Below are 27,990 nucleotides of genomic sequence, written 5' to 3'. Positions count from 1 at the left end.
AATGACACTGGTTCAATCACAATGAGCTAATCATTTATTACCGTAGCTATAACAAATGTGTCTTTGTCCTGCACAGATTCACTCAAGAAAAAGGTCATAGCCTTGCCGTCTCCAGAGAGAGAAATCACAACTGTAGACCTGAAGAAAGATGTGAAATATGGCCTCGGTAAGAGCGAACGCTGTTTCCTGATGTGTTTTGTGATTGTGAGTGTATGTTTACATCTGTTTGTGTGTGTTCTTCAGGGTTCCAGGTTGTCCGAGGGCAGAACTCTGGTCGCATGGACCTTGGCACCATCATTAGCTCCATCACTCCTGGAGGTCCCGCTGATGTCAACGGCTGCCTCAAACCTGGTAGGCTGGATACACTCCTATTTCCTCCTATATATAGGAAACAGTTAGCAGTCCTTGCTGGTGTGTAACGGTTGTAATGTTGGTGCAGGTGACCGGCTGATCTCAGTGAATGATGTGAAGCTAGAAGGCCTCTCTCACGACACTACCATTGAAATCCTTCAAAATGCTCCAGATGATGTGACTCTAGTGGTGCTACAGCCCAAAGAGAGGCTCTACAAAGGTAAAAGGAGAGATATGAGTGGTGTGTTTTGTTGCCATGTGTGAAATAATCAGGTTTTTATTTTGGTGTGAAGGATTATAGTTGCTAACTTGTAGACACAATGCAACAAAATGAGTTTATTTACCAATAATTCTACATGACGGTTTTTCTCCAGGATCTCATGTTAAAAAATTGCACTGTGACAAATTGTATTTTCCTTCACACCTATACTTTTATCACTGTAGCTTCTCTACATCACTAGTGTGCATTCCCCTCTCTTGCTAGGTTCTTGTTTGGTTCTTACTTGTTTCTACTAATTATTTACAGGATGTATTACCAGTTTTTCTCTTACATCTGGACTAATATCACTATTTGCCCTTCTTGTTTTGACAGAGTCTCCTTCAGGCTACGTTCCCTACCCAGCCAAGTCTGCATTGAAGGCACTCAACTCTGACCAGAGACGAGAACTAGACTTTGATACATCATCAGAGGAGCAAGCGGGAACAGGAAGCCCCAGCCCTACTCTCCTTGGCGCTGGCACGCCCTCATCCTCCTCCTCCCCGGTCCACCAGCACCCCAGCCTCATCTCTCAGGACTCCAGGACCAGCAGTGCTGCTAAAGTCAGCCCACCCACAGTTGATGTCCGGAAGTGCCTAGAAAGAATTACAAATGCTAGCACAGCTGCAACCTCTGCCACACTTCAGAGACCAGAACCTACCGTGGTTTTGGATCCCACGCCACCGGCTCTGCCGCCCAAAACTAGAAAAGCTAAAGTGGCAGAAGCACCCAAAGTTTCCGAGCACTCTGACTGGGGGGATTCGGACATGGATGAGGAGACTTTTTCCAGTAGTCAAGAGAAACTCAAAGTCAGAAAGGTGCGGCCTTTGTGTTTATGAATCTGTTGTCTTAAATGGATCCTTTGCTTTTATACGAAACCCCTAGATGTCTACACAACAGATTTGTGAACCAAAACTCACAAAAGGTTTTTTATCCTGGTGGAAAAAATATAAATCAACATTTGGTAACGAGGATATGAATGAGGATACGAATGGCTCTCTCACAAACAAGCATTACACATTACCTCAGAGATGCTTGGCACCACTAACTCCCTGTTGTAACCTTTGGCCTCTCATGACATCAGGATGTCAGTGCAGGGCAGTCTGTTACCTTCACACTGCATGTCGTCGCTTGACTGTAATATCTGCTTGTTTTCTCCCTCAGCGTTACCTAGTTCAGCTTCCTCACTCTCCCTCGATCCCCTTTATCTTTCTGCATGTTCCAGCTTGTGATAATTCAACTTGATAATGTTCTCTGTTTGCAGGAAAACATCATGGAAAGTTTTAATGGTAATGCCCCAGGGGTCAATAGTCTCCGTCCAGGAGAACTATTTGATGTTGAGCTGTCTAAAAAAGACAGCAGCCTGGGCATAAGTGTCACGGTACTGTTCGGAAAGGTTTTCACGCTTTCTTTGTTTTGCCCCTTTCCCCCCCATCATGTTGTCTGTTTGTGCTTACGTGTTGCTTGGTATGGTCGCTTTCCTAACGCTAAATGTTGTCAGGTCTGAAGCTCTAACAGAAATAACGTACACCGAATTATTTGCCATTTATTTGAGTCACTAATCTTTTTTATTTATGAAGTCACAGTATTTGTATTCATTCACGGGAAGTGCAGTTTAGTGAGATTACTCGTGACTTTTGTTATTTGCTGACTCCAGAGCCACTCACTGGAGAGCTCTAATGTTATTTCTCCCTGGAGGATTTTAAACACCTTAAAAATTCAATAACAAATCACATCACGGTGTGTCTTCAGATCCAATATGAGTGATTAGAATAAACACTGACTCATTGTGTATTGCAACAATTAAACTTCACCTTAACAATAAACTGTCATAACCAAATGGACACTGATTAACAATTCACGTTGTCTCTGATTATTAGGATTTAACCTCTCAGGAATTTCGTCAATAACATCACAGTGGAGGTTTTTTTTTTCATTTGCAAAATAATTCAAAGTGGCAGTATGGTAAAGGCTTTGACTTGCATTTTACTTTTATTTGAAACAAATAAAACATAACTTTGATATGAAGGGTTTATTTTGTTCTGCTTGATTGTATTTCACCAGGCATGAAGCAGCTCCTGTGTTAACAAACCACAGTATTAACTTAAGAGAAACTTATCTGAAGTTTGGTTGATATCTATTTATACTAATAGTCTTCATAATAAACTAGAATATATTCTGAAGCCTCAGTTAAGACAAAGCCTTTATCATTTAACATTACACTTGAAATGAAAAAAAAACCTCCACACCTGTCATCAACCCCCATAAATAATACATAACGAACCATTTTCTCTTTGGCTAATTGGACTAAAGAGGTGTGTTCATTTCTTAGGGTGGAATCAACACGACTGTTAGGCATGGAGGCATCTACGTCAAAGGCATCATACCGAAAGGAGCAGCTGAGCTCGACGGAAGAATTAAGAAAGGTGGCGTAAAGAAACAAATAGATTATTATAAAGTGAATAATTAAAGCGAACAAGGTGTTAAGACTTTGTGTCCTGTGCTCAGGTGATCGTGTGATGGCTGTCAATGGTAAAAGTCTGGAGGGAGCCACTCATCAGCAGGCAGTGGAGGCTCTGCGAGACACCGGGCAGGTGAGAGAGGACATTTACCCGAGCACCCGGCTGACAAGCTGTTTAGTCTCTTCCCAGCAAACCGCTAACTCTTAAGTAAATCATCTGCTCCCTCAGACTGTGCACTTGTTGCTGGAGAAAGGTCATCCGCCGGCAGACAGTGTCCATGCTCCCCTCACTCCTCAGAGCACGCTACTAGCTGCCAACAGCGACCAGGAGCCGAACATGAGCAAAAAGCAGAAACCGGAGTACAGCTTTGTTACAGAAGGTGAGGCCACAAGAGTCTGGATAACAAGTGTTTGGAGTTTAAGTCACCAAAACTTGAAGAGTTCACGCAAATGATGTATTTGGAAAAGAAATAGTTCGTACATGTGTGAGTATTGTATTAATATGGAAAAATGTGAACCTCCCCTTAAGGAAATTAAGGAAAATAGTGGGACATTTTTAATAGGTTAAGTATAGGTTTCAACAAAACTCTCTTTCCTTTAACAATTCTAGTACACTGACAACTAGGGCTGCATGATTTGGAAACGTATAACTTATTGCAATTATATTAGCTGATAATGCAAATGCCTTTTACAATGTTAGAGGGAATGATCACAATATGCTTAATAACCGAGCTGTCATTTTATGAGAGTAATGAGAATCTCTACCCAACAAAAAGATTTTCATTAAAGTTTGCAGATGGGACATATTATGTATAAATACTGCCTTTACTGTGATTTGCAATTGCACTAATCCATATTGCGATTTCCAAACAATTTCAAATAATTGTGTTTGTCCCCACAGAGAATGTGTTTGAGGTATTACTGCTGAAGAACACGTCAGGACTGGGCTTCAGTTTCAGTCGAGAGGAGCACATCCCTGAAGAAACCCCCGGCTCCAGCATGGTGCGCGTTAAAAAGCTGTTTCCTGGCCAACCAGCTGCAGAGAGCGGCCGCATCAACGTGGGCGACATCATCATGCGGGTCAATCAGACCCCCCTCAAAGGACTGTCACAACATGTAAGTAGGATATGTCTCTCTGCTGTGGTCAAGCATTCATCTAAATAACTACTATGTTGGATAGTAAGTGACTGCTTCTGTTCTGTTTTTCTGAATTAACAGGAGGTGATTTCAGCCTTGCGAGGGACAGGACAGGAGGTGACTTTGCTTCTTTGTAGACCGGAATATGGAGTTCTTCCTGAAATGGACACTTCAGCGTTGGTGAGTCAGCAAATAATACTTTTTTTTCTGTCCCTGGCTACTGTGTGGTCATTTCAAGTACCGGAAATAGATACAAAATGAATTCAAACTGATTTATTTCCCCAGTGTCCTAAGTCGTCACCCCAGAAAGAGCCTCTGACGCCGACAGAGCCGAGCCTGAGCCTCGACAGGGCGACCTCTCCTCCCGGGACACAGGGCCAGACGGGTCGAGTCTCCGTGGAGGACGCCCTGGAGAGGCTGCTGCTCAAAACCCCCGGCCGACAAAACAGCTACAGCGACAGCACTGATGGGGATGAAGAGGTGGAAGAAGCCTTCAACCCGAACTCTGTGGAGCAGAGCAGGCAAGCGTGGGAGCGGAGTGTCTACCACACCCCCAGCAGCAACCTGGGACTGGGACGCTACGACAGCACGGGTCAGCTGGACGACACCATCAACTCAGCCTTCTACTCCCCAAACCTGTCCATGACCAGATCGGACCTCAGCAAGAGGTAATCCATTGAGTAACAAATGAATAATATCTGCATTAATTATGGTCTTTGACATGTCTTATAGGTTTTTTCTTTATGGTTGTTTGGGCAGGTTTCCTTCTTCCCCTGTTACAGCTGATTTAGAGACATCCTCCCTTCATATGGGGTCCTCTCCTTCTGCTCCAAGCCCTGATCCCCTGCCTCCTCCTCTGCCCTTGCCGTTAAACCTCACTGCGTCTGGCAACGGACAGGACATGGAGGACTTTGTCGCGGTAAGGCCCGAGAAGATAGAAGCTCTCGTAAAAGAAAGTAAAATAAATAGAAAATGTTTTCGTCCAAGGGTCATTTATCTAACTGAGCTTTATCTCTGTTGTTAGGAAGTAGAGCTAAATGTCTCCCTGGTGAAGTCAGAAAAAGGCAGCCTGGGCTTCACCCTCACCAAAGGAAGTGATCATGGGTGTTACATCCATGACATCGTCCAGGATCCAGCCAAAGGAGATGGCAGTCTCAAGCCCGGGGACCGCATGATTATGGTACAATTTCATCCCTAATCCCTTACTTTCATTGCAGCCTCAAGTTTGATCAAGCTATGTTTGATGTGCATAATATAAACCTAAAGAGATATGGTATCAAAAATAAAAAATATTAAGGAATAAAACATTTTTGGATCTAAGACAAGATAAGGCTAGCGGTTTGCTGCTGCTTCCAGTCAGTTTGCTAAGCTAAGCTAAGCTAGTAGCTGTTTCCCAACTTTAGGAATCTTTATCTTCTACCTGCAGGTAAACAACACAGATGTGAGCAACATGGGCCACACCGAGGTGGTCAATCTTGTGCGCGCTGCTCCCCGTGTGGTTGACTTGGTGGTAGGGAGGGTCCTGGAGGCTCCCAAGCCCCCCATAGAAGCCCACCTGCTGCCTGACATTGGCTTTGAGGGCAGCCAAGAACCACTGGGTAAGAAACAGACCTTTATAATAAACATTCCTGGCACTGAAATTCAGGCACAATATGTCCACTGCTGACAAGTCCTTTTCAGGTGTTGCGTCATAAATAAGTTTTCATTGTTTTACTGCTTGTCCTTTCACCAGGTCTGGTACTGGACGGTGGCAGTGACAGTGTTTACGATGTCTTGTTTGTGAGAGAGGTCCTGCCCGGCTCAATGGCCTATGAGGAGGGCACCCTGAGGCCGCTTGATCTGATCCACTACATCAACGGTGCTCCCACACAGGAACTGACTCTCAATGAGAGCACCAGACTGCTGGAGCTCTCCCTCAACGACCTCACACTGAAGGCCACAAGGTAGCCTTATGAAGAATGACATGAGAAGGATTGTTTAATGCTGAGTCATTGTGTGTTATTATCTGGATGGCACTCAAGATACTGTAAGTGCAGCATTTCCTAACTCGTTCTTTTTTTCTCAAAGGGATGGAAAGCCTGTTTCTCCCGATCAGAAAAGTGTCTCTTTTCTTAACAACAACGTTGGCCCCGAGATTTCATCCAGCATGAACGGTATGTTTCAGATCTTAAAGGTGTCAAAAACAATGTGTCTGTTATTTTGCATTTAATTGCAACATTTTTTTCTGTTAAAGGTTTTCTTAAAGGAGAAGATCCCAGAGATACAGAGTGTCTTGCAACACTTTGTCCTTCAGAGGTAAATTGTGAATCAGTTTTTCTCAATATTTAATTGATGTGTTTCAATTCAAATCTGTTCAACTGTTGCATTTATGTTATTTCTTTATGGAAATGTCATGCAAACAGTTCAAGAAGGTTGTGGTGTTTTGATGGCAAATGTTCACATATTTCTATCACAATAATGTGTGATGTGTTCACTGTCATCAAACGCTTGACTCCTACCATCAAGCTTTGGTCTGTTAGCAATCATTACTTTATTGACTTGGCCTTTTTTGGCTTCCTAACAATTAGTATACTACAGTTTTAATCATAGGCTATAGATGATTCCATGTTTGTTTGTTGAATTTGCAGGAGGAAATCATCAGGCTGGATCTGGAGAAGCTGCAGTCAGGAGGTCTGGGCTTCTCGGTGATTGGAGGGGAGAGAGGGATTTTTGTCAAGTCCATCACACCGGGAGGAATAGCAGAGTCCTCGGGAAAACTGCAAGTGGGAGACAGGCTGCTGAAAGTGAGTGGACATTTGCTGCTCGAAATTCAAGTTAATATTCATATGTAGTTTTCTTACTCTATAAACACTATTTTTATTTGGAAACATCATTCCAACGGTAACAAAAAATGGTAATGACAATAAAAACAAACATAATGTAAAAGACACAAGAAAACACTCCCAAATTAAGTTTTAAATGTGATAAATTAATGATAAATACATAATAAATTGGAATAAATACATTTGAATTAGGGGGGGAAATAATACCTAGCAGTTATAGTAATATGGATTTTTTTATTTGAGTTGAGATTTTATTGACTTTTCTTTCCCTTGCAGGTGAATGAAGAACTAATGACAGGTGTGTCTCACACCAAAGCTGTCACCACTATCCGCAAAGCTAAAGGCCTGGTACATCTTGTAGTGTCCAGACCGCCAGACCAGAACCCAAACACTTACCTGGCCTACCTGCCCATCAACTCGGACAAGTGCAATGGAAACACAGGTACAAGCAGACACACAAAACATGGCATTTTAGAAAGGTTCATCTAATCATTCACGTAGAGTTAATTTAAAAGAAGATTGTGACTTGTACTAGAGTTTGTAATAATTAGATGTTTCTCTCTAAAGCAGCCTCACTCTTCTTGTTGCTTTCAGATCTGAGTGAAGACAGTGGAGCAAAGACTAAGATGTTTACTCTCAATGATGAGCTGAAGTCTAGGGGCTTCCCTTCCATACCACCAATAGGTAATAACATACAGGCTGGATTATGGACTGGAAATCTCAGTAGGAAAATATTGTATGATTTTACCAGCAACGTTAATTCCTTTGTAAATCAAATAATAAAACTTAGCTACGTCCCCATGTTTCACAGACTATGAAGATGAACCATTAGAGCAGAAAAGACAAACGGATCACAGCGCTGAGCTTTCAGAGGACACAGACTGCGATGGCTCTTCTTTACCTGAAGACTCGCCTGAGGTAAAATCCAGTCCATTAGACCCGCTGAAATGTTGAAACTATATGCAAATGATATATTTCTTTTTTTGATTGTTTAATAACAGAGTTCGCGGAAAGTGGAATGGCAAGAGGAGAGTGTTGATTACCCAAGAATGAAAAGTACGATTTTGCTTTTTGGATATATATCTGTTACAATTAAAGGACTGTGAATTTATTCATAAACATCTCCCTGTTTATGTGTTCAAATCAACAGCTATCTGCAAATGAGTGCTGGACAGCCAGAGGAAGATGAGATCACGTGGGGAAGTGAGGAACTGCCCATTGAAAACATGAACAAATCCCAAGATGGTGAGACAAATTAGGATTTAAATGTTTACTCTGTATAACATTAAAGTGAAACCATAGGATTTGTAATTCTGTCCTTCATTCTGCCCCCCAAAGACGGGCCAATCATCACAGAGGATGAGCTGACCTCTCTGCCCCTCGTCAAAGTTGTCCCTGATGGCCAGTACACAGGAGCAAAGCTCAACACTGTGGTCCGCATGATGAGGGGTCTCCTGGAGCAGAAAGTCCCCCTGCAGGAGTTTGAAGTAAGTCATGTCAATGCCTGTAAAATGAATTGCAAATAATTGGATTTAATAAACATCTCCTTTGTTTCCTGGCAGAACCTTCAGAATCTCCAGCCCCTAGACGACTGTCTCATAGGTCAGACGAAGGAAAACAAGAAGAAGAACCGCTACAAGAACATTGTTCCCTGTAAGAGAAGTCCCAATGGATTTTCTGTTTTCATATTTGTTGAATTAGATCTCTTCAAAGCTTTTGAAATCATTTTAAATGAGATTTCTATGAACCTATCTTTTGTAGTTGACACAACTCGAGTCGTGCTGGAAAAAGACGGCGGCTACATCAATGCCAACTTTATCAAGATGTCAGTGAAGGAAGAGAACTATATGTACATCGCATGTCAGGGTCCCCTACCCACCACCCTGGGTGACTTTTGGCAAATGGTCTGGGAGCAGAAGTCCAATGTGATCGCCATGATGACCCAGGAAGTAGAGGGAGGGAAGGTGAAATGTCAGCGGTACTGGCCAGACACTCCAAGGACAGCGGAGATGGTGGACGAGAGGTTACAGATCACGCTGATCAAAGACCAATACCTTGACAATTTTGTCATCCGACTCATTGAGGTCAAAGATGTCCAGGTTAGTATTGTCCCCAGATTTAAGGTTTGAACTCAAACTTTAAAAGGTCTAAAATGACCTTTCAGCATATTGTCATAAAGTGTATGTATAACAGTTTCTGGGTCAGAATGATATTTGAAACCAACTACTAGTAGTAGCACAATACTGTAGGTTTTTTGTCCCTTTTCAAGAAAACTGCCTCACCCTGGAGTACCACTTGAATTACAATGTGCTAAATGGTCAATGTCGTTATGGAGTTTTTGCTCAATCACAGCCAAATTAAACTGCCTACCCAAGCTTGAATAGATGCATTAACTTAAGCGTTTCTCCTTCCTCAGACTAATGAAATACAGCGTGTAACTCATTTGAACTACACGGGATGGCCGGACCACGGCACGCCCTCAGAACCCGAGCAGCTGCTCACATTTATCTCCTACATGAGGCACGTTCATCGATCGGGGCCAATAATCACACACTGCAGCGCAGGCATCGGCCGGTCAGGAACCCTCATCTGTATAGACGTGGTTCTGGGTCTCATCAGTAAAGATGCTGATGTAAGTAGACAATTTATACTTTGTTTGTCTTATATATTGTTTTTAAGAAAGTTGATGCACTTATTTGTAGTCGTTGTTTAGTATGATCATAGTCTAATAAACACTTTCTACAGTTTGATATTTCAGATATCGTAAGAAACATGAGACTTCAGAGACAGGGAATGGTGCAGACAGAGGTGAGTTTACATGTTGGTTATAGTATCAAGTAGCTTTACTCTAAACTGTTTGATTCAAATATTCATTTTCATTTTGTAACTTACTTTTTCCTGTTAGGCACTAATGTGTTTTGTATACTCTATTTATATCACTGTATTATGATTATTTTTTTTGGGAGCAATGTCTTGCACTAAAGAATTACCTGTGTGATAGTTAAAGTTGTACCTTAACTTATACGACAGCTCTTTGCATTCAACTTTTCTCACACGTTTTATTTTCATTTTACAGGACCAATATATTTTCTGCTATCAAGTGATCCTCTACGTCCTGAGATGCCTTCAAGCAGAAGAAAACATCTCAGGATAGGAGCCGTCACGTGGCGGCTGTTTGACTGTTTCACAAGAGCAAAACAAAAATGGAGGAGAGTTCACATTGGCAGAAATTGCCAAATTTACACTACATGTTTTTAATATGCCTTAAAATATTCAGATCCTTCAGAGTAAATCCTTTTAAAGAAGTCTATATTTTTATGTTTGCTTTTTGAGTTCTCTCTCTCTCTTTGGCTGCTACTCCCTTTTAATGCATTTATGAGAACTGCTGATTGTATTTCTTGTCACCTACAAGAAAACACAAATGTTTTCCCAGATTCATGGATATTCTAAAATAATTATGAAAGTGATCATGATCGATGATTTCATATTTTATGTGGAACGAAATTGTACTTTGTGTATTTTGAATCCTATTTTAATGCTGGAACATGCCTTGACAGAATACTATGTCAGTATTTGCTTTGTAAATCTATTATACAGTAATTGCTCACTGCTTGAGGTAAATGATGAAATTAAAAGTGTACATATTCATCTCCTGAAAATTAAACTGGATACATTTTAAATGTTGTGTGGGAGTTTTTTATAATAAGGAAGCAAATATTTTTACTTTAGATCTTGGTGCATATACTGTGTATACATAGCATCATTTTGCAAAGAACTTAAATAATCATTCATTCATTTTAAAAGGTAGGCTTCCCATTTTAAACTTGCCTTAAAAATGGTAATACAATGCCACTTTGATTTTGATTTACTGGGTCACATGATGCTAAAGCTAATGAAAAGGGAGACTTTAAAAAAAATAATTTAAAAAAACTGAATTGTATTTACAATATTCATCTAAAATCAAATAAAAGGAGGTTTGTATTACTGGTCCTAAGTAGTAATACTTAATTAATTAGATTTCAAACAAGAAAAGTACGAATTTTCATCAATATATTCATATTAATAGATTGTGTAAAATCCAATAAAGAGTCCTTCGTGGCCAGTGTAGCAATACAATGCAACAATTTCATAAATAGCTATAGTATATTATATGTAAAATAGAAAAAGCTTTATAATGCAATACAATAGGTGAGTGCTACTTGTCTAGTTCATAAATATATATTTTACACATTAGTTCACATGATGTTGAAGCAATTGAAAAATAGTGTTTTTTTTAAATTAAAAACAGCTTGGAAACAAAACTAAGATATCAATATGAAATAAAAGAAACAGTTAAATCCAATAAAACAGCAAACCATGTTAAAAAATAAAAAGTGTATGAAGTTAAAGTATAAATAAACCGCAGCAGATAAGGATACGCCTTCTCTGATCATAGCGGAAGTGACTGTCGTAACCGGAAATGACGTTTGGACGTACCAGCGCAAGTTAAATGGCAGCCTACATATTTGCCACGCTTGCCTTGTAAACGTTGCCCTTTTTCATATTTTTCTTGTTAAAAAACACGCAAAATCATCTGCAACCATGTCGGGGAGACAAGGCAACAAGCTGCCAAACAATCTGCCGCAACTGCAGAATCTTATAAAAAGAGATCCGCAGTCTTACTTGGAGGAGGTAGGTGTTGTTAGCCGAGATTGCTAACTAGCTAATAGACTTGTTGTTGTTTTTGGATTAAACATACGACATGACATTATTTGATGGTGGTTTCTGCACAGTTTCAGCAGCAGTACCGACACTACCAGTCCAATGTGCAGATCTTCAAACTGCAGCCTGACAAGCCGAACAAGGAGCTGGCGGATCTCTCCATGTTTCTCGCCCAGGTACTGCACTGTCTGTTAGTGGGAAACAGCTGTACTGTGCGTTCTTATGCTTAGCTTTCCATACCTAAACAAACGTATAAGATATAATTTAGCATAAGAAAATTACAAATATAAGCTGACATATATTAAAACTTTCTGGCCTAGAATAAAATTGCGTGTACTGTACATCACGCTGAAGTAAATGTTCATCTGTAAATGCAGTAAAGTATAACATGTAAATACGAGTACCTCATGTTTGAGTAAATGTATATTTATTTTGATTTTGATGGTGTATGGTTACAGCTGTTTTTGTCCTTCAGGTTGCTCATTGCTACCTGCAGCACCTGTCAAACTTTCCACAAGAGCTGTGTGAGTTATTAATGAATCACCACACAGTCCTGGAGTCAGACCTAAGAATGGTGAGATTACTTGTGACTATCCATATTAAGTACTTGATCAAAAGTATGTCTCTCTTAGCATTAAAACGTTTGTGTTTGTTTCCTGTATTTGTCAGACATTCTGCAAATCGCTGATTCTTCTGAGAAATAAAGATCTGATCGACCCCACTGGCCTCCTGGAGCTCTTCTTTGAGCTGCTGCGATGTCACGACAAACTTCTCAGAAAGGTGAGAGGCCTTCTATACAACATTTCTCTATGCATGTAGTGTTTGGATAGTATATTTTCTATGAATTTACAAGAGGAGCAGTAGTAGTTGTGAGTCAAGGGGGGATTTGTTGCCTTTTTTAATGTTTCTCTCTTCCCCTTTTCAGAAGTAAACATTTGCTGCTTTCCCTCCACAGACACTGTACACGCACATTGTCGCAGATATCAAGAACATCAATGCCAAGCACAAGAACAACAAAGTTAACACAGTAAGTAAACAAACCACATGTGTACCATACTTTTATTATGTTTAGCTGTGTGATTACAGTAGATTTAAAAAAGTCATCGCTCACGGTCTGTGTTGTGTGTTGCAGACGTTACAGAACTTCATGTACACTATGCTGAGAGACAGTAATCCCCTCGCTGCAAAGATCTCTTTAGATGTAATGGTGGAGCTGTACAAAAGGAACATATGGTGGGTTTTATTTTGTACACTGGACTTCATAAGTCGTTCTTATTATGTTCACTTCTTCAATCTAATTGTCTTTTTGCTTTTGTCACAGGAACGATGCCAAAACAGTCAATGTCATTACAACAGCGTGCTTTTCCAAGGTTACAAAGGTATGTTTTCTCCCAATGAAACCAATGCTTTGCTTTTTATGTACATTAGTTGCAGCCCTATACTAACCTACCTCTCTTGCTGTTTAGATTGTTGTTGCTGGTCTTAAATTCTTCCTGGGCAAAGATGAAGACGAGAAAAATGACAGCGATTCAGATTCAGAGGCAAGTACCAATAAATGTATTTACTTATATATAGATATTTTCTAAGTCTAGAAGGGAGTGATGTTGTTTCAATGCATATGTAAGAGATTAAAATGTTTGTCTTTCAGGCGGAGGGACCAACAGTCCGAGACCTGAAAGTGAGATACTCCACTGGCAAGAAAACCACCAAAAACAAGAAGAAGATGGAAAAGGCAATGAAAGTCCTCAAGGTACTACTCTTGTTAATACTACAATATCACGACTTGCATCGTTGTATTTTACTTCTGAATTAATTGAGTTGATTGTTTTGAACTCTTTTGGCAGAAACACAAGAAAAAGAAGAGGGTGGAAGTGTTTAATTTCTCTGCTATTCACCTTATTCACGATCCTCAAGGTAGGTTCACTCGTCTTTTCCACAACCACTGCAGAACCAAAAATAAATGTAGTGGAATTTTTGCCAGTATTTACAGAACTGAAAAATCTAATATTTCTTTCATTTAGATTTCTCAGAGAAACTCTTGAAGCAGTTGGAAGACTCTAAAGAGCGTTTCGAGGTGAAGCTCATGATGATGGAGTTCATATCCAGACTGGTGGGAATCCACGAGGTGAGTGACCTCCTCTCCTAGTCTGTGATTGGTGTTCCTAGCTGATATGTAATTTTGTACAGGTCATATTACATTTCGACCAGATGTTTAATAGGTGTAATAGGCACTACCAACATTTGTCAACAGTAGGACCATAAAATATCAACTTGTAAGGTCTGAATGTGCCATGGGACTCATGCCTATGATGCTGCATTATATTAATATCAATGACATATAAAGTAAAATTTATACTGAGTATAATACTCTCTTGTTTTGTTCTTTTTCAGCTCTTCCTCTTCAATTTTTATCCCTTTGTCCAGAGATTTCTTCAGCCACATCAGAGAGGTAAAATAACTTGCAGTTAACTCAATGAGAAGGTTTTCATCTGTTGAGTAAAGTTGGGAATCACTAGAGACCCCATGATTTGGTATTGCACAGACCAAAGTTACAATACCCTATTATTGTAGTTTAAAACATTTTGCAATATGATGAGTATTGGGAGTTATCTTTCATTTACAAATGATTAATGAAAAACATTTTCTACATTTAGGCCTTGGTGTGTATGCACAATATTGGGATATATCCTGTATTGATTTATTTCCCCTGCTGTTGATGAAATGTTTTTAAAAAAGCTTTTTCCTTTTTTTTTTTAGAGGTGACAAAGATTCTCCTGTGTGCTGCTCAGGCTTCGCATCAACTCGTCCCACCAGAGGTACATGTATATCTATCGTGCACATGCATTTATCAGAGTGATTCCAGTACAACCCTTCTCACACATTCCTTCTTGTGTAGGTCATTGAACCTGTTATCATGACCATCGCCAACAACTTTGTGACAGACAGAAACTCCGGGGAGGTCATGACCGTGGGGTAGGTAGAAGCCCTGGCCACTTTCTGATTTTAAAGTATGCATGGTTTAAAATGTGGAAGAAAAAAATATGCAGAAATGTTGGAAATTCTAATATTACTTGAGAGTTGCATTAACTTGTTACCATTTTTTGTTTCAAGTATCAATGCTATCAGGGAAGTGACCGCCCGCTGTCCTCTCGCCATCAATGAAGACTTGCTGCAGGACCTGGCCCAGTACAAGACGCACAAAGACAAAAGTGAGTAAATGTTTTTCTTACATGGAACCCCCTTAAAATCGGGACCGCTGATTCGGTTGATATCTTGAAAAATGACTCAAAACACATCTGTTTGTCAAGGCCATCAACCTCATTTAACTCTCTCCTCTACATCTTTGGGACCAGCCTTGTTTATTTCTCTTTTTTTCTCCTTTTTGTCCCCCCCACGGCCCCCTCCTATTGTAAAGTGTCCTTGGGTTTCTTGAAAGGTGTAAATATATGTGCATGTGTGTTAACTCTTGTCACTTTTGTCTATTTGCGTTCAGATGTGATGATGTCTGCCAAGGGACTGATCCAGCTGTTCAGGAGTCTCAATCCACACATGCTGCACAAGAGGGACAGGGTGAGCAAAATGTTACTATAATGACAAACAACACTCTTTTTAAAGAACTGAAATTAGAACTTTGCATTCAACAATAGTGAATATAGTTACCTTTGCCAATGATGTTATGTTTTCAGTTGAGTTGTTTGCTTGTCAGTAGGATTGCGTAAAAACTAGAAGAAGAATATTCATGAAACCTGGTGTTAAAGTGTATTATGGGCCCAGGAAAAACATATTAAATATATGAAGCAAAACCAATAGACGTACATTTTTCCACTTTTGTTAATGTAAGGCAAGAAAGTGCATTTGGCCGAGGTCTGCTCTGACCCCTGTTGTCAGACAGAGCGCCTCATTACTATGTTTTTAAAAATGTAAATAATTGTAAACTCTGCCACGTGTTTTTTCCAGGGGAGACCCACAGAGGCTTCAGCAGAGGCCAAGATCAAAAACTATGGAGAGCTCGAGGCTAAAGATTACATCCCTGGAGCTGAAGTCCTGGAGGTAGAGGAGGTCGAAAAAGATCCAGAGAAAGAAGAAGGTGAGCAGCTATGGTAATACTGCTCTGTTTATGTATGTTGGAAGATGATCAATGTTAGGCTAATGTGCATATTTTTCACATTGTACAACAGATGGCTGGGAGAGCGCCAGTATCAGTGATGGTGATGAAGATGGGGAATGGGTGAATGTTCACCACTCGTCTGATGAAGACACAGGAGAAGTGGTAAGAATGAAACGTTACCAATTTTAAACTGATGGTTAGTTGTGTTTGGTATTTGTGTTTCAATATGAGAGTTTTGTGTGTTTCTGTCAGGCGGAGATACTTCAGAATATGCCAGTTGAGGAAAGAAAAGCCAAAGCGGCAGCGGTCAGTGGCAGCAGGCTCCTCACTCAAGACGACTTCAAGAAGATCCGACTCGTTCAGCTGGCCAAGGAGATCGATGGTGCGCCGGGAAAGGGCCAGAAGAGGAAAAATGTGGACCTTGACGAGGAGGAGGACAACAGGTTAGAAAGCTGTTTGTACAAAAAGCTTAAAGCGAAATGTAAAAATATATCGTTGTGTTCACAATATTTGTTCGGAAAATAGAGATAATTTTACTGATACACTGTTTTTTGCCCATTCTTTCAGAGGAGAGGTGTTAACCTTGAGGAATATTGAGAAACTGCATAAGAAACCAAAAGACGACAAGGAGACGCGACTGGCAACAGCATTGGTAAACCATTATGCTAACTGTAGAGGGATTTGAAGTATTGCTAGGGTTGAATCATTGTTACTTAACCAGCTGAAACACCTTTGACTGAAATGTCATTAACAAGCAGTTTGTGTAATGTCACGGTAAGCAATGATGTGTGGCTGCAAATTAGTATTATTTCCATTCCCTATTGTCCTTTTGATTATTATCTTAACTGATCATTTGGTCTATTAAATGACGGAAAGAAATGTTTAACTATCATTAGACACCAAGAAAACATTAAATATAGAGCTGGGACCAGTTAATTTATAAAAAAAATGTGTATAAATGTTCTGTCGATCTACTAACTATTTCCCGTCTAATGGTACGTTTCATTTTCCAGGCGGGACGGTCCGACCGGAAGGACTTTGTCAAGAAGCACCACAAGCTTAACCCTTTCGCCAGCACCAGCAACAGGGAGAAGAGGAAGACAAAGAACTTCATGATGATGAGACACAGTCAGAGCGTCAGAACTAAAGGCAAACGCTCCTTCAGAGAGAAACAGGTAGGTCACACCTGTCAACAACAGCTAACTGTAGATACATTTATTTTTATTTAACATGAAGTTGGAATTAAAATATTTTTCTTTTACAGATTGCTCTACGTGATACACTCCTGAAAAAGAAGAAGCAGCACTAGAAGGACATGTTAATGAATGGGCCTCGCCTGTCAAACGTGGTTAGTTTATCAATGTATTATTCTCAGCATATAACCCTGTATCCATTTACAATATTCTGAAATAAACAATCTTTGGTAATTATTGTGTGAAAGTTTCTGTATAAGTCTCCTTATTTTTTGTTCTGTTTGTTTTTAAGCCTTTTCTCCTTCCCTTATCAAAACCTATCATTAACCTAGATATTGATATTTTAAGAGGTGTGTGAGAAAGTTTAGCTAGACCCTTGAAAGCATCACTGCTGGAGCTCCTTCTAAATATATTGGGAAGTTTGATAAATTTGATATTTCAAGGTGTCGTATTGATAAGATTTACAAACAAAACAACTTTCTTTAAAACTGGCTCAACCAGCATTAGGTATTTAAACTCTCTCTGCACATGTGATGAAAATATTTGATTCACCTTAATGAAAAACTCTCCTTAAAATATTTGTTACTATGCAGAACTTTTTCGCGGAAAGAGTCATAATTGTCCGTATTTCGTTACGTTCCTTCAACTGGCGTTTGACGAATGACTTAAAACTACAATTCCCATGAAGCACCTGGAATCACAACAAACGTGCCAAAAATAAAAAACAATCCGCTCAATGAAGCTGGCATCTTAATTCTTGCTGCGACATGAGGTATCTAAACTAAATATGTTTTAAATAGCTCATCCATTATCCAACATCTTATAGTCATTTGTAGCATCTTACATTTAGTATTATCACTAAACTCGCGGCGTAATCCCTTCCGCTCCCTGCATGCTAACATTAGCTCTACGCGGATGCTAACTGTTTGCTAGTTGCCGTTGGTAAACAAGCTAACTGTTAACGCTGATCCCGTAATTGTTAGTCTCGATAGCTTTAACGCACTTTTTAGAGTCGGGTAGCTATTTGCTCTGGTTTCAGAGAGAGAGACACTACCATGTGGTCCAACTTTAACTATAGGATGTGAACACGGTACGTATGCGGCAACATTACCTACAATAACCCCTTCTAACCCGAGCTGGTCAAACAAACTATAACTGGTTGTGTTTTAGATTTTAATCCAACTTTTGTCAATTGTTATACCCCAAGCATGTGTCGACATAGCTGTGATCAATATGAGCGTGCTTGGGTATCACACCCAAGAAGTGTGTACAGGTCAAACATGATTCTGTCTCAAGATGCTAGTGATAGTTTACATTGAATGGCTAACTGGCTGGATGTGCGTGATATCTGCAGTAACATTATACGTGGTGTGCTTGCCTTACACATTCTCTTTATTATAGTACCCGAGGTAACTGAATGCATCTTTGTGACTCAGTAGGGCATGTGCTACAAAAAGTATCCTGCACACCAGTGGTGCAAAGTAATTAAGTAGATGTACTCAAGTATTGTACTTGCTGTACTTTGTTCTTCAATTTGTTTCTACTTTGTACTTCTACTCAACTATAATTCAGAAGTAAGTGGTATATGTTACGCCATTCCATTCACTTAATACCTTTATTTGCTTTGCAGAATTTGTTTAATGATGTGAAATGCAATCAGCACTACTTTATTTTCACCTGGAGTAACATTCACCAGCTACCCTGCAGCATACAGAGTCATTAGAACTAGCTTCACCTTTACTAGCTTTGATAACACTTGAACACATCAATAATTATAATAATCAAAACATATTATACATAATATATTACTCTGAAATGGGTCAATCTTCAAAATGAGTACTTTTACTTGAGTAACATTTTGATTTCAGGACTTTTACGTGTGACAGGGTATGTTTTGGCCTCTGCTAGTCCAATTTTTACTTAGTTACGAAGTATGTAAGTACTCTGCTGCACACTTTAATACTTAGTTTGACATATTAAAGAGGAGTGGGAGCTAATTTCTTTAATTGTGATCAACGTTGCATTTTTGGATGGAAAAACAGTATCTACTACTTAGGTTTAGATCAAATAGTGTGACGTGTAATCTGAAGAAATACATAGATGTCAAATATTTTTCCTGCCTACTGCATAACAAAGAAGTCTCCTTAACAATTATCATTGCGTCTCACAATCTGCCTGAACATCTTAAAAGGAAATATTACGACAGACGTTAACTCAAATGAAAGTTTGAATAATTGTGTAGTTACAATACTATGAAAGGAGGGCGTACTATAGAAGCACAGCATTACGTGTAACTGCTGTGTGCTCTTGGAAGTGTTTGATGTCCTGAGTGCACTGAGATGTTTTGTATACATTTCTATCTAGTGGGGTAATTTGGTTGCTTAATGGAAGTCCATGTTGTATGCAGATGCATTAAAATACTAGGTAAGCATAAAAATAGGTTGCTGTCGCCACGTTTGTTTTTCAGTTTGTGCTCAGCAAAGTTCTGAAATCTGTTTCTGCCTTTTAAATTATTAACTATCTCACTTCTCATAAATAATACAACTTGGCAATGTTATCATCTTAAGGATATGAAAGTCCTGAATCTGTCATTGAATGAAGTGGATATTACAAAGTCCCTACATGTGGTTGCATAGATGAAGCCTGTCTGCAGAGGAGAACAGAGGAGGAGATAGAGAGAGGCCTTTGATCACTGGTGCATATGATGTGACTTAATGTTTCTGCTCTTATAGCTGAGAGGACTAGTGATGAGGGGGCGATACACTGAGTCTATTCAGTGTCTCAGACATAGCTTAAAAGAGAGCATCATCTGAAAGATGTGGGTGGAGCTTTGGCCTCGGGCTGTCTGCTTCAGTCTCTCAGTGAAATATCAGCTGTGGAGATTTTTCATCAGCTTCATCCATAGGTAGGAATTGTTCTGGGTTCGATTGCACAGTTTTTCTCTGCCTGATCCGCCATGTAAGCTTGGAGGAATCTGCATGTTTTATTCACGTGTCTCTAGCCTCTGTTGAAGGAATGAGTTGAAGGGGAAGTGTCACTGAAAGGGGGAGGAATACTGACCAAACTTGCTCAGCTGGCAGGCAGTGTCCCCCCACCACTGATTTCGCTTTTGTTTCCTCCATTGAAGCCTGCAGATGGTTGTTTGCACCGGGTTGTGGTTTCTATTTCATATTGCAAGGTATTCTTACATCATGCAGTCAGTGGCAGTGAACATTTGGCCTGCTTTGCTGAGAATGGGCCAATGATCTATTGCTTATTATTTCCTTCACAGCCTATCAATATAATTGTTATAAATCAATATTCAATTTATTAGTTAGTAGACCAAAACATTGAAGATGTGTTTTTTTTAAGTTACAAAGTCTTCACCACTGAGCTGCTGGAATCAGAATATTTGCTGGAGAAAGAAATAGACACAATGGAATATCCCAGTTGATGATAATAATGTCTCTGTCTTCTAGGTGTTGTTACCTGTAGCCAGCTATGGCACCAGGGGATGTGGTGCCAGACCATGTCAAGCAGGTGAAGCCCAAAGAGAAGCGTCCTGCGAACAAGGCACCGAAAGCAGACTGTGAGCCGGATGGGTCGTTTATCTTCGAGGCTCATGAGGCCTGGAAAGATTTCCATAACTCCCTCAGACATTTCTATGAAGTAGGAGAGCTCTGTGACGTCACGCTGAAGGTAGGTCACTATCCAGACTCAAGTGGGTGATTTGTTTGTTTTATAATTATACCTCAACATGTATCTTCTTTAAGTTTGTCAGTATTGCCATGTATAAAACATTTTACAGAGTAATTCATCAGAATTTCAAGTGAATTGATTTATTTTTCAATCCCTCATTCGCTTCCGAAACCACAACATTCTATCTTTTTTCCCCCTGTTTTTTTAAACATGGGTTTTGTGTGTCTTTGTAGGTTGGCAGTCGGCTGATACCATGCCACAAGCTAGTGCTGGCTTGTGTGATCCCTTACTTCAGGTATGTGACATCTGTTTTTTGTATGGGGTATATAGCGCAAAACAAACAAACTGATTTTTTTTAAAACTTTGTACTGTATATTTAATCTTAAGAATGATTCAATGTAACATTTATATACAGATGCTTGGGAAAATAGCTGTTCCTTCTCGTTTATTCGACATTTGTGGGGAAAATAAGCATTTCAAAGGGTTCCCACAGGTCCTTGGATCATGTGTCTGTTATCATATCTGTTTCTTACTTGTGAAAACACATGAACGTGATTTTGTGCCTAAATATAAGAACAACATATTTGAAACTTTGTCGCCATTTCTTCCCTCAGGGCCATGTTCCTGTCAGAGATGTCCGAGGCTAAGCAGAACCTCATAGAGATCAAGGACTTTGATGGTGACGCCATCCAGGACCTGGTGCACTTCGCTTACTCCTCCAAGCTCACATTAACTGTAGACAATGTTCAACCTCTGCTTTATGCTGCCTGCATCCTTCAGGTAATTCAAACACAGTCAAACAACAACCTTTTGTTGTCCTTATTTTGCGTGAACTAAGGGTCTCTGCATTCTTGCTTTCATGTAAGACAACATCAGTTATATGTTTGTTTATTGACTTTATCTCTGCTTGAATTCACCAGGTGGAATTGGTGGCGAGAGCCTGCTGTGAGTACATGAAGGCCCACTTTCACCCCACCAACTGCCTGGCGGTCCGTACCTTCGCTGAGAGCCACAATCGCGTGGACCTGATGGACATGGCGGACCGCTACGCCTGCGAACACTTCACTGAGGTCGTGGAGTGCGAGGACTTTACCTGCGTGTCTCCCCAGCACTTGCGCACCTTGTTGTCTTCCAGCGAGCTCAACATCCATTCAGAAACACAGGTGTACAACGCGGCTGTGAAGTGGCTGAAAGCAAACCCGCAGCACCACGAGGCCTGGCTGGAGCAGATCATGTCTCAGGTTAGAGAGAGCAGAACTTAACGTCATCAAAGGGTGGGGGTTAGCTTAGATTAAGGAAATAAACGCTGTGTTTTTCTTAAATTTGTTATATAACCCAAAGTTATTTGTTGTAAAGTGTGTGCTCTCGTCTTTATGGCCTGGTTTACTGATCATCTAATAATCTAGTTATGTAACTCTGTAGAGTGAGTGTTACGTGTGTGTTCTTTAAGCTTTATTCAATCACTTTTACAGCCACAATAAAAAGTGTGCGCTGGTCTCTCCTGCAGGTGCGCCTCCCCCTGCTGCCTGTAGAGTTCCTGACGGGGACAGTGTCTAAGGACGACATGATTAAAGGAAACCTGAGCTGTCGCGACCTGATGGACGAAGCCAGGAACTACCACCTGCACCTTAGCAACAAGGTGGTGCTGGACTTTGAGTACACAGTGCGCACCATTCCCCGGAAACACACTGCAGGTGATGCTTATATGCTGCTCGTGTTTAGATGCGAACATGTAACGGGTTATATGGCGTTTGTATCAGCACTTTTTCTTATCCTCTTCTGAAATACACAGCTACATTCATAAAAGCAAATGCCTGCTTCTGCGTTTGAGTTGTAAGCTGCTTTCTTGTTTTCATAACAAAAGCACAATTACCAAACGTATATATTTACAGGTTTTGTTTTAACAAGTTTTAATATATTTCTTTCTTTAAAAAAGGGTTCTGAGGTTCGTTGGGCGTTCAGTATGACGTGTGTACTTTCCCTTAACGTTCTCTTATTTCCTCCCCAGGGGTTTTGTTCTGCGTGGGTGGCCGGGGTGGTTCGGGCGACCCATTTCGCAGCATCGAGTGCTACTCCATCACCAAAAACAGCTGGTTCTTTGGTCCTGAAATGAACAGCAGGCGGCGTCACGTGGGTGTAATATCTGTAGGAGGTAAGAGGGGTTACATAAAATAAAGCTACAGGAAGTAAAAGAGGGAGCAGTTGGGTTTAGAAATCAAAGTGCAACATCATCACTGCAGTTTGTAGTTCTGTGATTGCATTATCCAAAGGCATTTTCATCATTTACATAACCTGGCAACTGAGTGTGTTTTTTATCTATCTTTATCTACTAATGCATTACCCTGATATTTCATATTCAAGATAAGTGTTATTTGCAAAAAAACATATTCATGGAGGATTAGAATACACACCTACTTAGTAAGTGAATACAGATTAACTTTTAACTGTGAAAACATAATCCATGCTCAGGTCACATGATCATTAAGGCGTAACTTTTCTTTTTTGCTGTTGGTTTCTTTAGGCAAGGTTTATGCTGTCGGGGGCCATGATGGTAACGAACACTTAGGCAACATGGAGATGTTCGACCCCCTCACCAACAAGTGGATGATGAAAGCCTCCATGAACACCAAGAGGTACGCAGACGCTACAACATGCTGTCCATCCTGACCTTTTCTCTTTGGTTTACATCCTGGGCTAGGTTTCCTATCTGAATAAAAAAACACCTCTCAGACAGATGGATCTTAAATGCAATTTTAGGCTTTCAGTTTGGTTGAGGAAAACCAAACCTTTTTAAAACTCAAGTCAATTGTCTGGTAATTGGTATCAGTGATAATAAGAGGAAACCGTTTTACAATCTCCAGGTTTGTATGTGCTCATTCTGAGCAGCACTTTCAAAACAGCCCTTTAAAAAATAATCACTATATTGATGTAATAGGCCGCCCCAATACTGACAGTATTTCACTGCTAGCTCCACTTTTGCTGTTAAAGTTAACCCAGGATGCAGAGTGGCAGTGATGCTCACCAAAATGTGTGTAAATAGGATAGTATGGACGGCCTAATCCACTTAAACGGACAAAGTAATTGAAAATATGTAATATATTTAAACACAGGATCATTTACACTTTTCTTTACACTCACAGCTTGACCTCTTCAAACCATCCTGTTGATCTATAAATCCTACGTCTTCATTTCCTATTGCTGTCTACAGTATGCATTCACTGTCCTAAGAGTGTTTGGGTACAGAGCAGAACTACAGCTCTGAGCAAGGTCCGGTGTGTTTCTCAGGAGGGGTATAGCCTTGGCAGCGCTCGGGGGTCCTATCTACGCTATCGGGGGTCTGGACGACAACTCCTGCTTCAACGATGTGGAACGCTACGACATCGAGAGTGACTGCTGGAGCGCTGTGGCTCCCATGAACACGCCGAGAGGAGGAGTGGGATCTGTGTCGTTGGGGGTAAGACTGCAAAGAATCCATCAGCTACGAAATACACATTATACCTCCTCTGGACTTTACTGCTTTATAAAGGGTTTGCAAAAGGGGCTTAAAGTGAGTGAGTTCTGTGATGAAAAGAATAAGGAATAAGGTCTGGGAATTAAAATAAACCTCATCACTGTATCTTATATGTTGACTAAAGTTTTGTTCATTAAGTAGCACTTTACCAACACTCACTCTTGGACCCTGATGAAGTAAAGAGGCGTTTTCATTACTACGGCTCCTACTGACTGAGGCAGTATACCCCGCCATTTGTCTCGATGATGGCTTGAGAAATGCTCATTGTGGGATTCTGCCCTCAGTGTTGTCTGTCAGGTGATACAGTATATACCTGTGTGTTTATACGTGAGCAAAAAATGTCTGTACTAACACTGTTGCCATCTTGTGCCAGAGTTTTGTGTACGCAGTGGGAGGCAACGACGGCGTGGCGTCACTGTCCAGTGTTGAGCGGTTTAACCCACACCTCAACAAGTGGATCGAGGTCAGCGAGATGGGCCAACGACGGGCTGGGAACGGAGTCAGCAAACTGAATGGCTGCCTCTACGTAGTGGGTGAGAAGAATAAATAGAGTAAGACGAAAATGCCCGTAACAAACACAGGACGGATACTGTTACCACACACTGTCGTTCAGGATGTATTTAGTGCACACTCTGTTGACCGGCAGTGACTGGAATCACTGTTTTTCTATAAACCAAAGTCACATGCCTCCGAGACACACACCCTGCCATTTATATTCACAAATGCGTGAATCAGGAAGGCAAAAGTTCATGTTTTGTAAAGCCAGCTGGAGACTGATTAACAGAGTGTGAGGATTAGATTTTTATTGTACCACTGGAATCTAAAGAGTTATTAAAACATCTGTTTGACAGTAGCTGAAATCCCCTTATCTTGTGCCTGTATTAACAAGAACATAATCGCTGTGTGTTGTCCAGGTGGTTTAAAACAATGCATGCCAGGGTTCTGTTTGAGCTTTTTCACCAAAGTCTTGGGATTATTAATATTTGTCCGTCTTGTTTTCCCTGAAGGTGGTTTCGATGACAATTCACCGCTGAGCTCTGTCGAGCGCTTCGACCCACGAATGCACCGCTGGGAGTACGTGTCCGAGCTGACCACCCCGCGGGGGGGAGTCGGGGTCGCCACTGTGATGGGCAGAGTGTTCGCAGTCGGGGGTCATAACGGGAACATCTACCTGAACACAGTGGAGGCCTTTGAGCCCCGAATGAACAGGTGAGGAGGAGATGAGTGAAGATTTCCTTAATTATGGAAGATATTATATCGATTTGGTATTATCCATCATCTCCAATAACCAGAATAAAATGTTCCCCAGCCCAGGTCAACATCACCTTGCATAATAACCTAGATAACACAGCAGCTGAGGGAGACCAGTGCATGGAGTGTAAGAAACACAAACAACTAGAATTACCGTTTAACTGACGGCGATACAATGCTCACTTAGAAACAAACCACTGAAAATACAAACATATAACACAAACCCTGATATAGGCATACTTTGTGAATTATGTCACCTGAGAAATAATGGGATTACACTTAATGGTGTCCTAGCCCGAAACATATGAGTCCTAATAATAAGGGATAAGATACCATTTTGGCAATTCCACACTTCCAGTTTCCTTGTCTCAAGTTTTTTGGTGAATGTGTGCTCATCTTTTTAAAACATGTGAGTATAATTAACTTTTGATAGCCACCATAATCCAAAATCCCAATGAAAAATCAAGTTGTAGAGCTGGATTAAAGACTTAGTTTCAGGACTGTTGGCATGTCTTCTGAGTACACTGCTGTGGTTCTGTTTGCTGTTCAGGTGGGAGCTGGTGGGTTCGGTGTCTCACTGCCGTGCCGGAGCCGGGGTGGCGGTCTGCTCGTCTCATGTCAGTCAGATCAGGGACGTCGGCCAGGGCTCCAGCAACGTGGCCAACTGCATGTGACCGCGGCTCACTGATCACCAGGTGACCGACTCTCAGGCCACCGTCAGATCCGATCACCGCACAAGCACACAACACAAAGCACACCGACAGTGACCTCATCACTGCGTCACTGTCACTCAGCGTCAGCCTCAAACCGCTTTGGGGCGACGTTCAGTTTGCACACAGTGATGGAGGAACTTTAGGGACGTTATCCTGACTTGAAGTGCACATCTGACAAATCGGAAGTCTTCTCCGACTTTTTCTTGACTCCTGCTGGTGTTATTTGCAATCAGTGATGTAGTGTTTTGTACTGTATTTTTATTTGTTTGACTGCCTTTACATAGTTCTTTTAAGGGAACATAGTAGCTGAACCTATTTAGTATTTAATGCTAACGTGTCAAGAATGAAAGGGGATGTTTGGGGGATTTAGAACTACTAGGTTTAACTGCACATTGTGAATGTGGACTGTATATTAGGCCAGTATGAACTCATTTCTTCTTTAAGACCCTAACCCTAACCCTTGTTTCTGCAGTTGTTTTCATTTTAGAGAGTAATGTGACAGATAAGTGAAAAAACATCCTCAGACCGGATTCACTTTATTTGCAGTGCAGCGTGTGCAGCGTGTGCAGCTGAAGCGTTTTCCTCAGCAGGAATGTGATGATAAGATGTCAATAACGTTTCCAAGATTCCTGAGATCTTATGCTAATCAGTAAGACTTTTTAAAAGGTGTGTTTCAGAATGAATCTAGCAGCTGCAGCGAGCTGGATCACACTGCAGCCGCTGCCTGTTAATATGTTTGGGACAATCAGGTGTATGAGGCGACGGGTCCAAGGAATGCCCTGCTGCAAATGCCAAGCACCAAAACGCGCGTTCCAGGACGCTGTCGATGCAAAATCTGGTTCAACGCCTGCTGAATCCTCAGTCCTGCACCTCCACCTCAGAGTAGAGGAAGGTTTGACTAGCTGAGGCTGATCAGAGCAATACGGTGCGCCTCTCCACTTCTTTTCCAGTTTTACATTACTGTACAGACCTGCTCAGACTGACAGAAGATTTGTGTTTGACGATAGCTGGACTGTCAGAAATCCTAATCAGAGTGCTTTCAGATGTGGGAGAGGCAGCAGAGGTTTGCAGACGGTTGCGCTATATTTTAATATATGGACATTTTGTATAATAATAAAGTAGGTGTATCTTTGGTATTATCCTTTACTACACTCTTATCTAATCCATTGCTGTGCACTATTTTCCTAGATTAGATGTGAAGTCTGAGAATATTTTTGTCCTAAATGGAGACTTTCCTGTTATTCATGTTATAAGTTTTAAGATGTTTATTTAACACTCTATTTCTACCTATCTATCTATGAAACAATTAATTCCTACACACAATTTTCCTAGAGCAGACCTGTTATTGCACAGTTTATGTCCTTCCGTTATCATTTTGGTGCATATTATAAACATGGCAAATCATTTTTACACCAAAACTTTAAAACTTGATGCCAACTTTGTTAGCAGGGCCAGATACTCCTTTTGTAAGTCTTTTGTAAACTCTGCTGTACTTTGTGTCATTCTTCCTTTTCTTCACTACTTCCATTTGTTATTTTTATTTACATGGTATTGGTACATTGGTGAATAAAGTTATGTGTAAACATTATTGGTACTCCTCTTTTTTTCCTCCTTTATTTGTCCATGTTGTTGTGACGCCTAACATTTTGACTGAGTTAGGAATGACTATAAACCGGGTCCAAAAAAGCCAATCAGCACTAAACTACCGGTCACTCCTCAGACTGCTAACGAGTAAGTTATCCTCCGCACCTGAAACTGTCGATGTGCATTTTTAGGCTTCAGGAAAGCTCTGAATGCTGTGTCTCCTG

At 40.7% G+C, this 27,990-nt stretch overlaps 3 protein-coding genes across 6 annotated transcripts in view; all 3 read left to right on the top strand.

Annotated features, from left to right (window-relative positions):
• ptpn13 (protein tyrosine phosphatase non-receptor type 13) overlaps positions 1 to 10,707 on the top strand; it is a 43,260-nt gene extending 32,553 nt beyond the window's left edge. The window contains exons 21-49 of one of the 3 annotated variants that reach the window (XM_063889646.1): positions 77 to 166; positions 244 to 351; positions 440 to 571; positions 944 to 1,425; positions 1,872 to 1,988; positions 2,940 to 3,033; positions 3,116 to 3,201; positions 3,298 to 3,448; positions 3,970 to 4,184; positions 4,287 to 4,385; positions 4,491 to 4,873; positions 4,965 to 5,124; positions 5,230 to 5,385; positions 5,632 to 5,803; positions 5,938 to 6,148; positions 6,273 to 6,358; positions 6,439 to 6,500; positions 6,833 to 6,988; positions 7,304 to 7,469; positions 7,622 to 7,711; positions 7,839 to 7,945; positions 8,029 to 8,082; positions 8,173 to 8,272; positions 8,366 to 8,514; positions 8,590 to 8,680; positions 8,789 to 9,126; positions 9,444 to 9,659; positions 9,773 to 9,835; positions 10,104 to 10,707. In XM_063889646.1, the coding sequence (XP_063745716.1) occupies positions 77 to 166; positions 244 to 351; positions 440 to 571; positions 944 to 1,425; positions 1,872 to 1,988; positions 2,940 to 3,033; positions 3,116 to 3,201; positions 3,298 to 3,448; positions 3,970 to 4,184; positions 4,287 to 4,385; positions 4,491 to 4,873; positions 4,965 to 5,124; positions 5,230 to 5,385; positions 5,632 to 5,803; positions 5,938 to 6,148; positions 6,273 to 6,358; positions 6,439 to 6,500; positions 6,833 to 6,988; positions 7,304 to 7,469; positions 7,622 to 7,711; positions 7,839 to 7,945; positions 8,029 to 8,082; positions 8,173 to 8,272; positions 8,366 to 8,514; positions 8,590 to 8,680; positions 8,789 to 9,126; positions 9,444 to 9,659; positions 9,773 to 9,835; positions 10,104 to 10,181 (4,412 nt within the window). In that variant the 3' untranslated portion in view covers positions 10,182 to 10,707. Of the gene's footprint in view, positions 1 to 76; positions 167 to 243; positions 352 to 439; positions 572 to 943; positions 1,426 to 1,871; positions 2,004 to 2,939; positions 3,034 to 3,115; positions 3,202 to 3,297; positions 3,449 to 3,969; positions 4,185 to 4,286; positions 4,386 to 4,490; positions 4,874 to 4,964; positions 5,125 to 5,229; positions 5,386 to 5,631; positions 5,804 to 5,937; positions 6,149 to 6,272; positions 6,359 to 6,438; positions 6,501 to 6,832; positions 6,989 to 7,303; positions 7,470 to 7,621; positions 7,712 to 7,838; positions 7,946 to 8,028; positions 8,273 to 8,365; positions 8,515 to 8,589; positions 8,681 to 8,788; positions 9,127 to 9,443; positions 9,660 to 9,772; positions 9,836 to 10,103 lie in introns of those variants that run through there. The other 2 variants (XM_063889644.1, XM_063889645.1) reach the window with 2 other exon arrangements.
• Positions 10,708 to 11,474: 767 nt separating this feature from the next.
• On the top strand, positions 11,475 to 17,263 carry sdad1 (SDA1 domain containing 1). The gene is made up of 22 exons (XM_063890375.1): positions 11,475 to 11,698; positions 11,800 to 11,904; positions 12,204 to 12,302; positions 12,398 to 12,508; positions 12,684 to 12,755; positions 12,861 to 12,961; positions 13,050 to 13,107; positions 13,195 to 13,269; positions 13,377 to 13,478; positions 13,573 to 13,642; positions 13,750 to 13,853; positions 14,120 to 14,177; positions 14,486 to 14,544; positions 14,625 to 14,701; positions 14,840 to 14,937; positions 15,222 to 15,298; positions 15,686 to 15,815; positions 15,907 to 15,998; positions 16,089 to 16,279; positions 16,404 to 16,488; positions 16,850 to 17,011; positions 17,101 to 17,263. Exons 1-22 carry the CDS (start codon positions 11,609 to 11,611, stop codon positions 17,143 to 17,145), a joined length of 2,061 nt encoding a protein of 686 aa, XP_063746445.1. The 5' UTR covers positions 11,475 to 11,608; the 3' UTR covers positions 17,146 to 17,263.
• A 396-nt stretch (positions 17,264 to 17,659) lies between these two features.
• On the top strand, positions 17,660 to 27,770 carry klhl8 (kelch-like family member 8). 2 transcript variants are annotated; one of them, XM_063890241.1, is made up of 12 exons: positions 17,660 to 17,801; positions 20,488 to 20,707; positions 20,941 to 21,002; positions 21,322 to 21,487; positions 21,628 to 21,948; positions 22,215 to 22,401; positions 22,716 to 22,859; positions 23,229 to 23,340; positions 23,993 to 24,161; positions 24,592 to 24,751; positions 25,226 to 25,427; positions 26,020 to 27,770. In XM_063890241.1, exons 2-12 carry the CDS (start codon positions 20,510 to 20,512, stop codon positions 26,141 to 26,143), a joined length of 1,845 nt encoding a protein of 614 aa, XP_063746311.1. In that variant the 5' UTR covers positions 17,660 to 17,801; positions 20,488 to 20,509; the 3' UTR covers positions 26,144 to 27,770. The 2 variants fall into 2 exon arrangements, with proteins under 2 accessions (XP_063746311.1, XP_063746312.1); XM_063890242.1 differs by lacking the exon at positions 17,660 to 17,801 and adding an exon at positions 17,815 to 18,119.
• Positions 27,771 to 27,990: the final 220 nt, after the last annotated feature.

This window comes from Eleginops maclovinus, chromosome 8 (assembly GCF_036324505.1).
Source record: "Eleginops maclovinus isolate JMC-PN-2008 ecotype Puerto Natales chromosome 8, JC_Emac_rtc_rv5, whole genome shotgun sequence".
Taxonomy (NCBI): domain Eukaryota; kingdom Metazoa; phylum Chordata; class Actinopteri; order Perciformes; family Eleginopidae; genus Eleginops; species Eleginops maclovinus.
The sequence above is the reverse complement of the archived record's forward strand: the minus strand, read 5'-3'. Positions and strand labels throughout refer to the sequence as shown.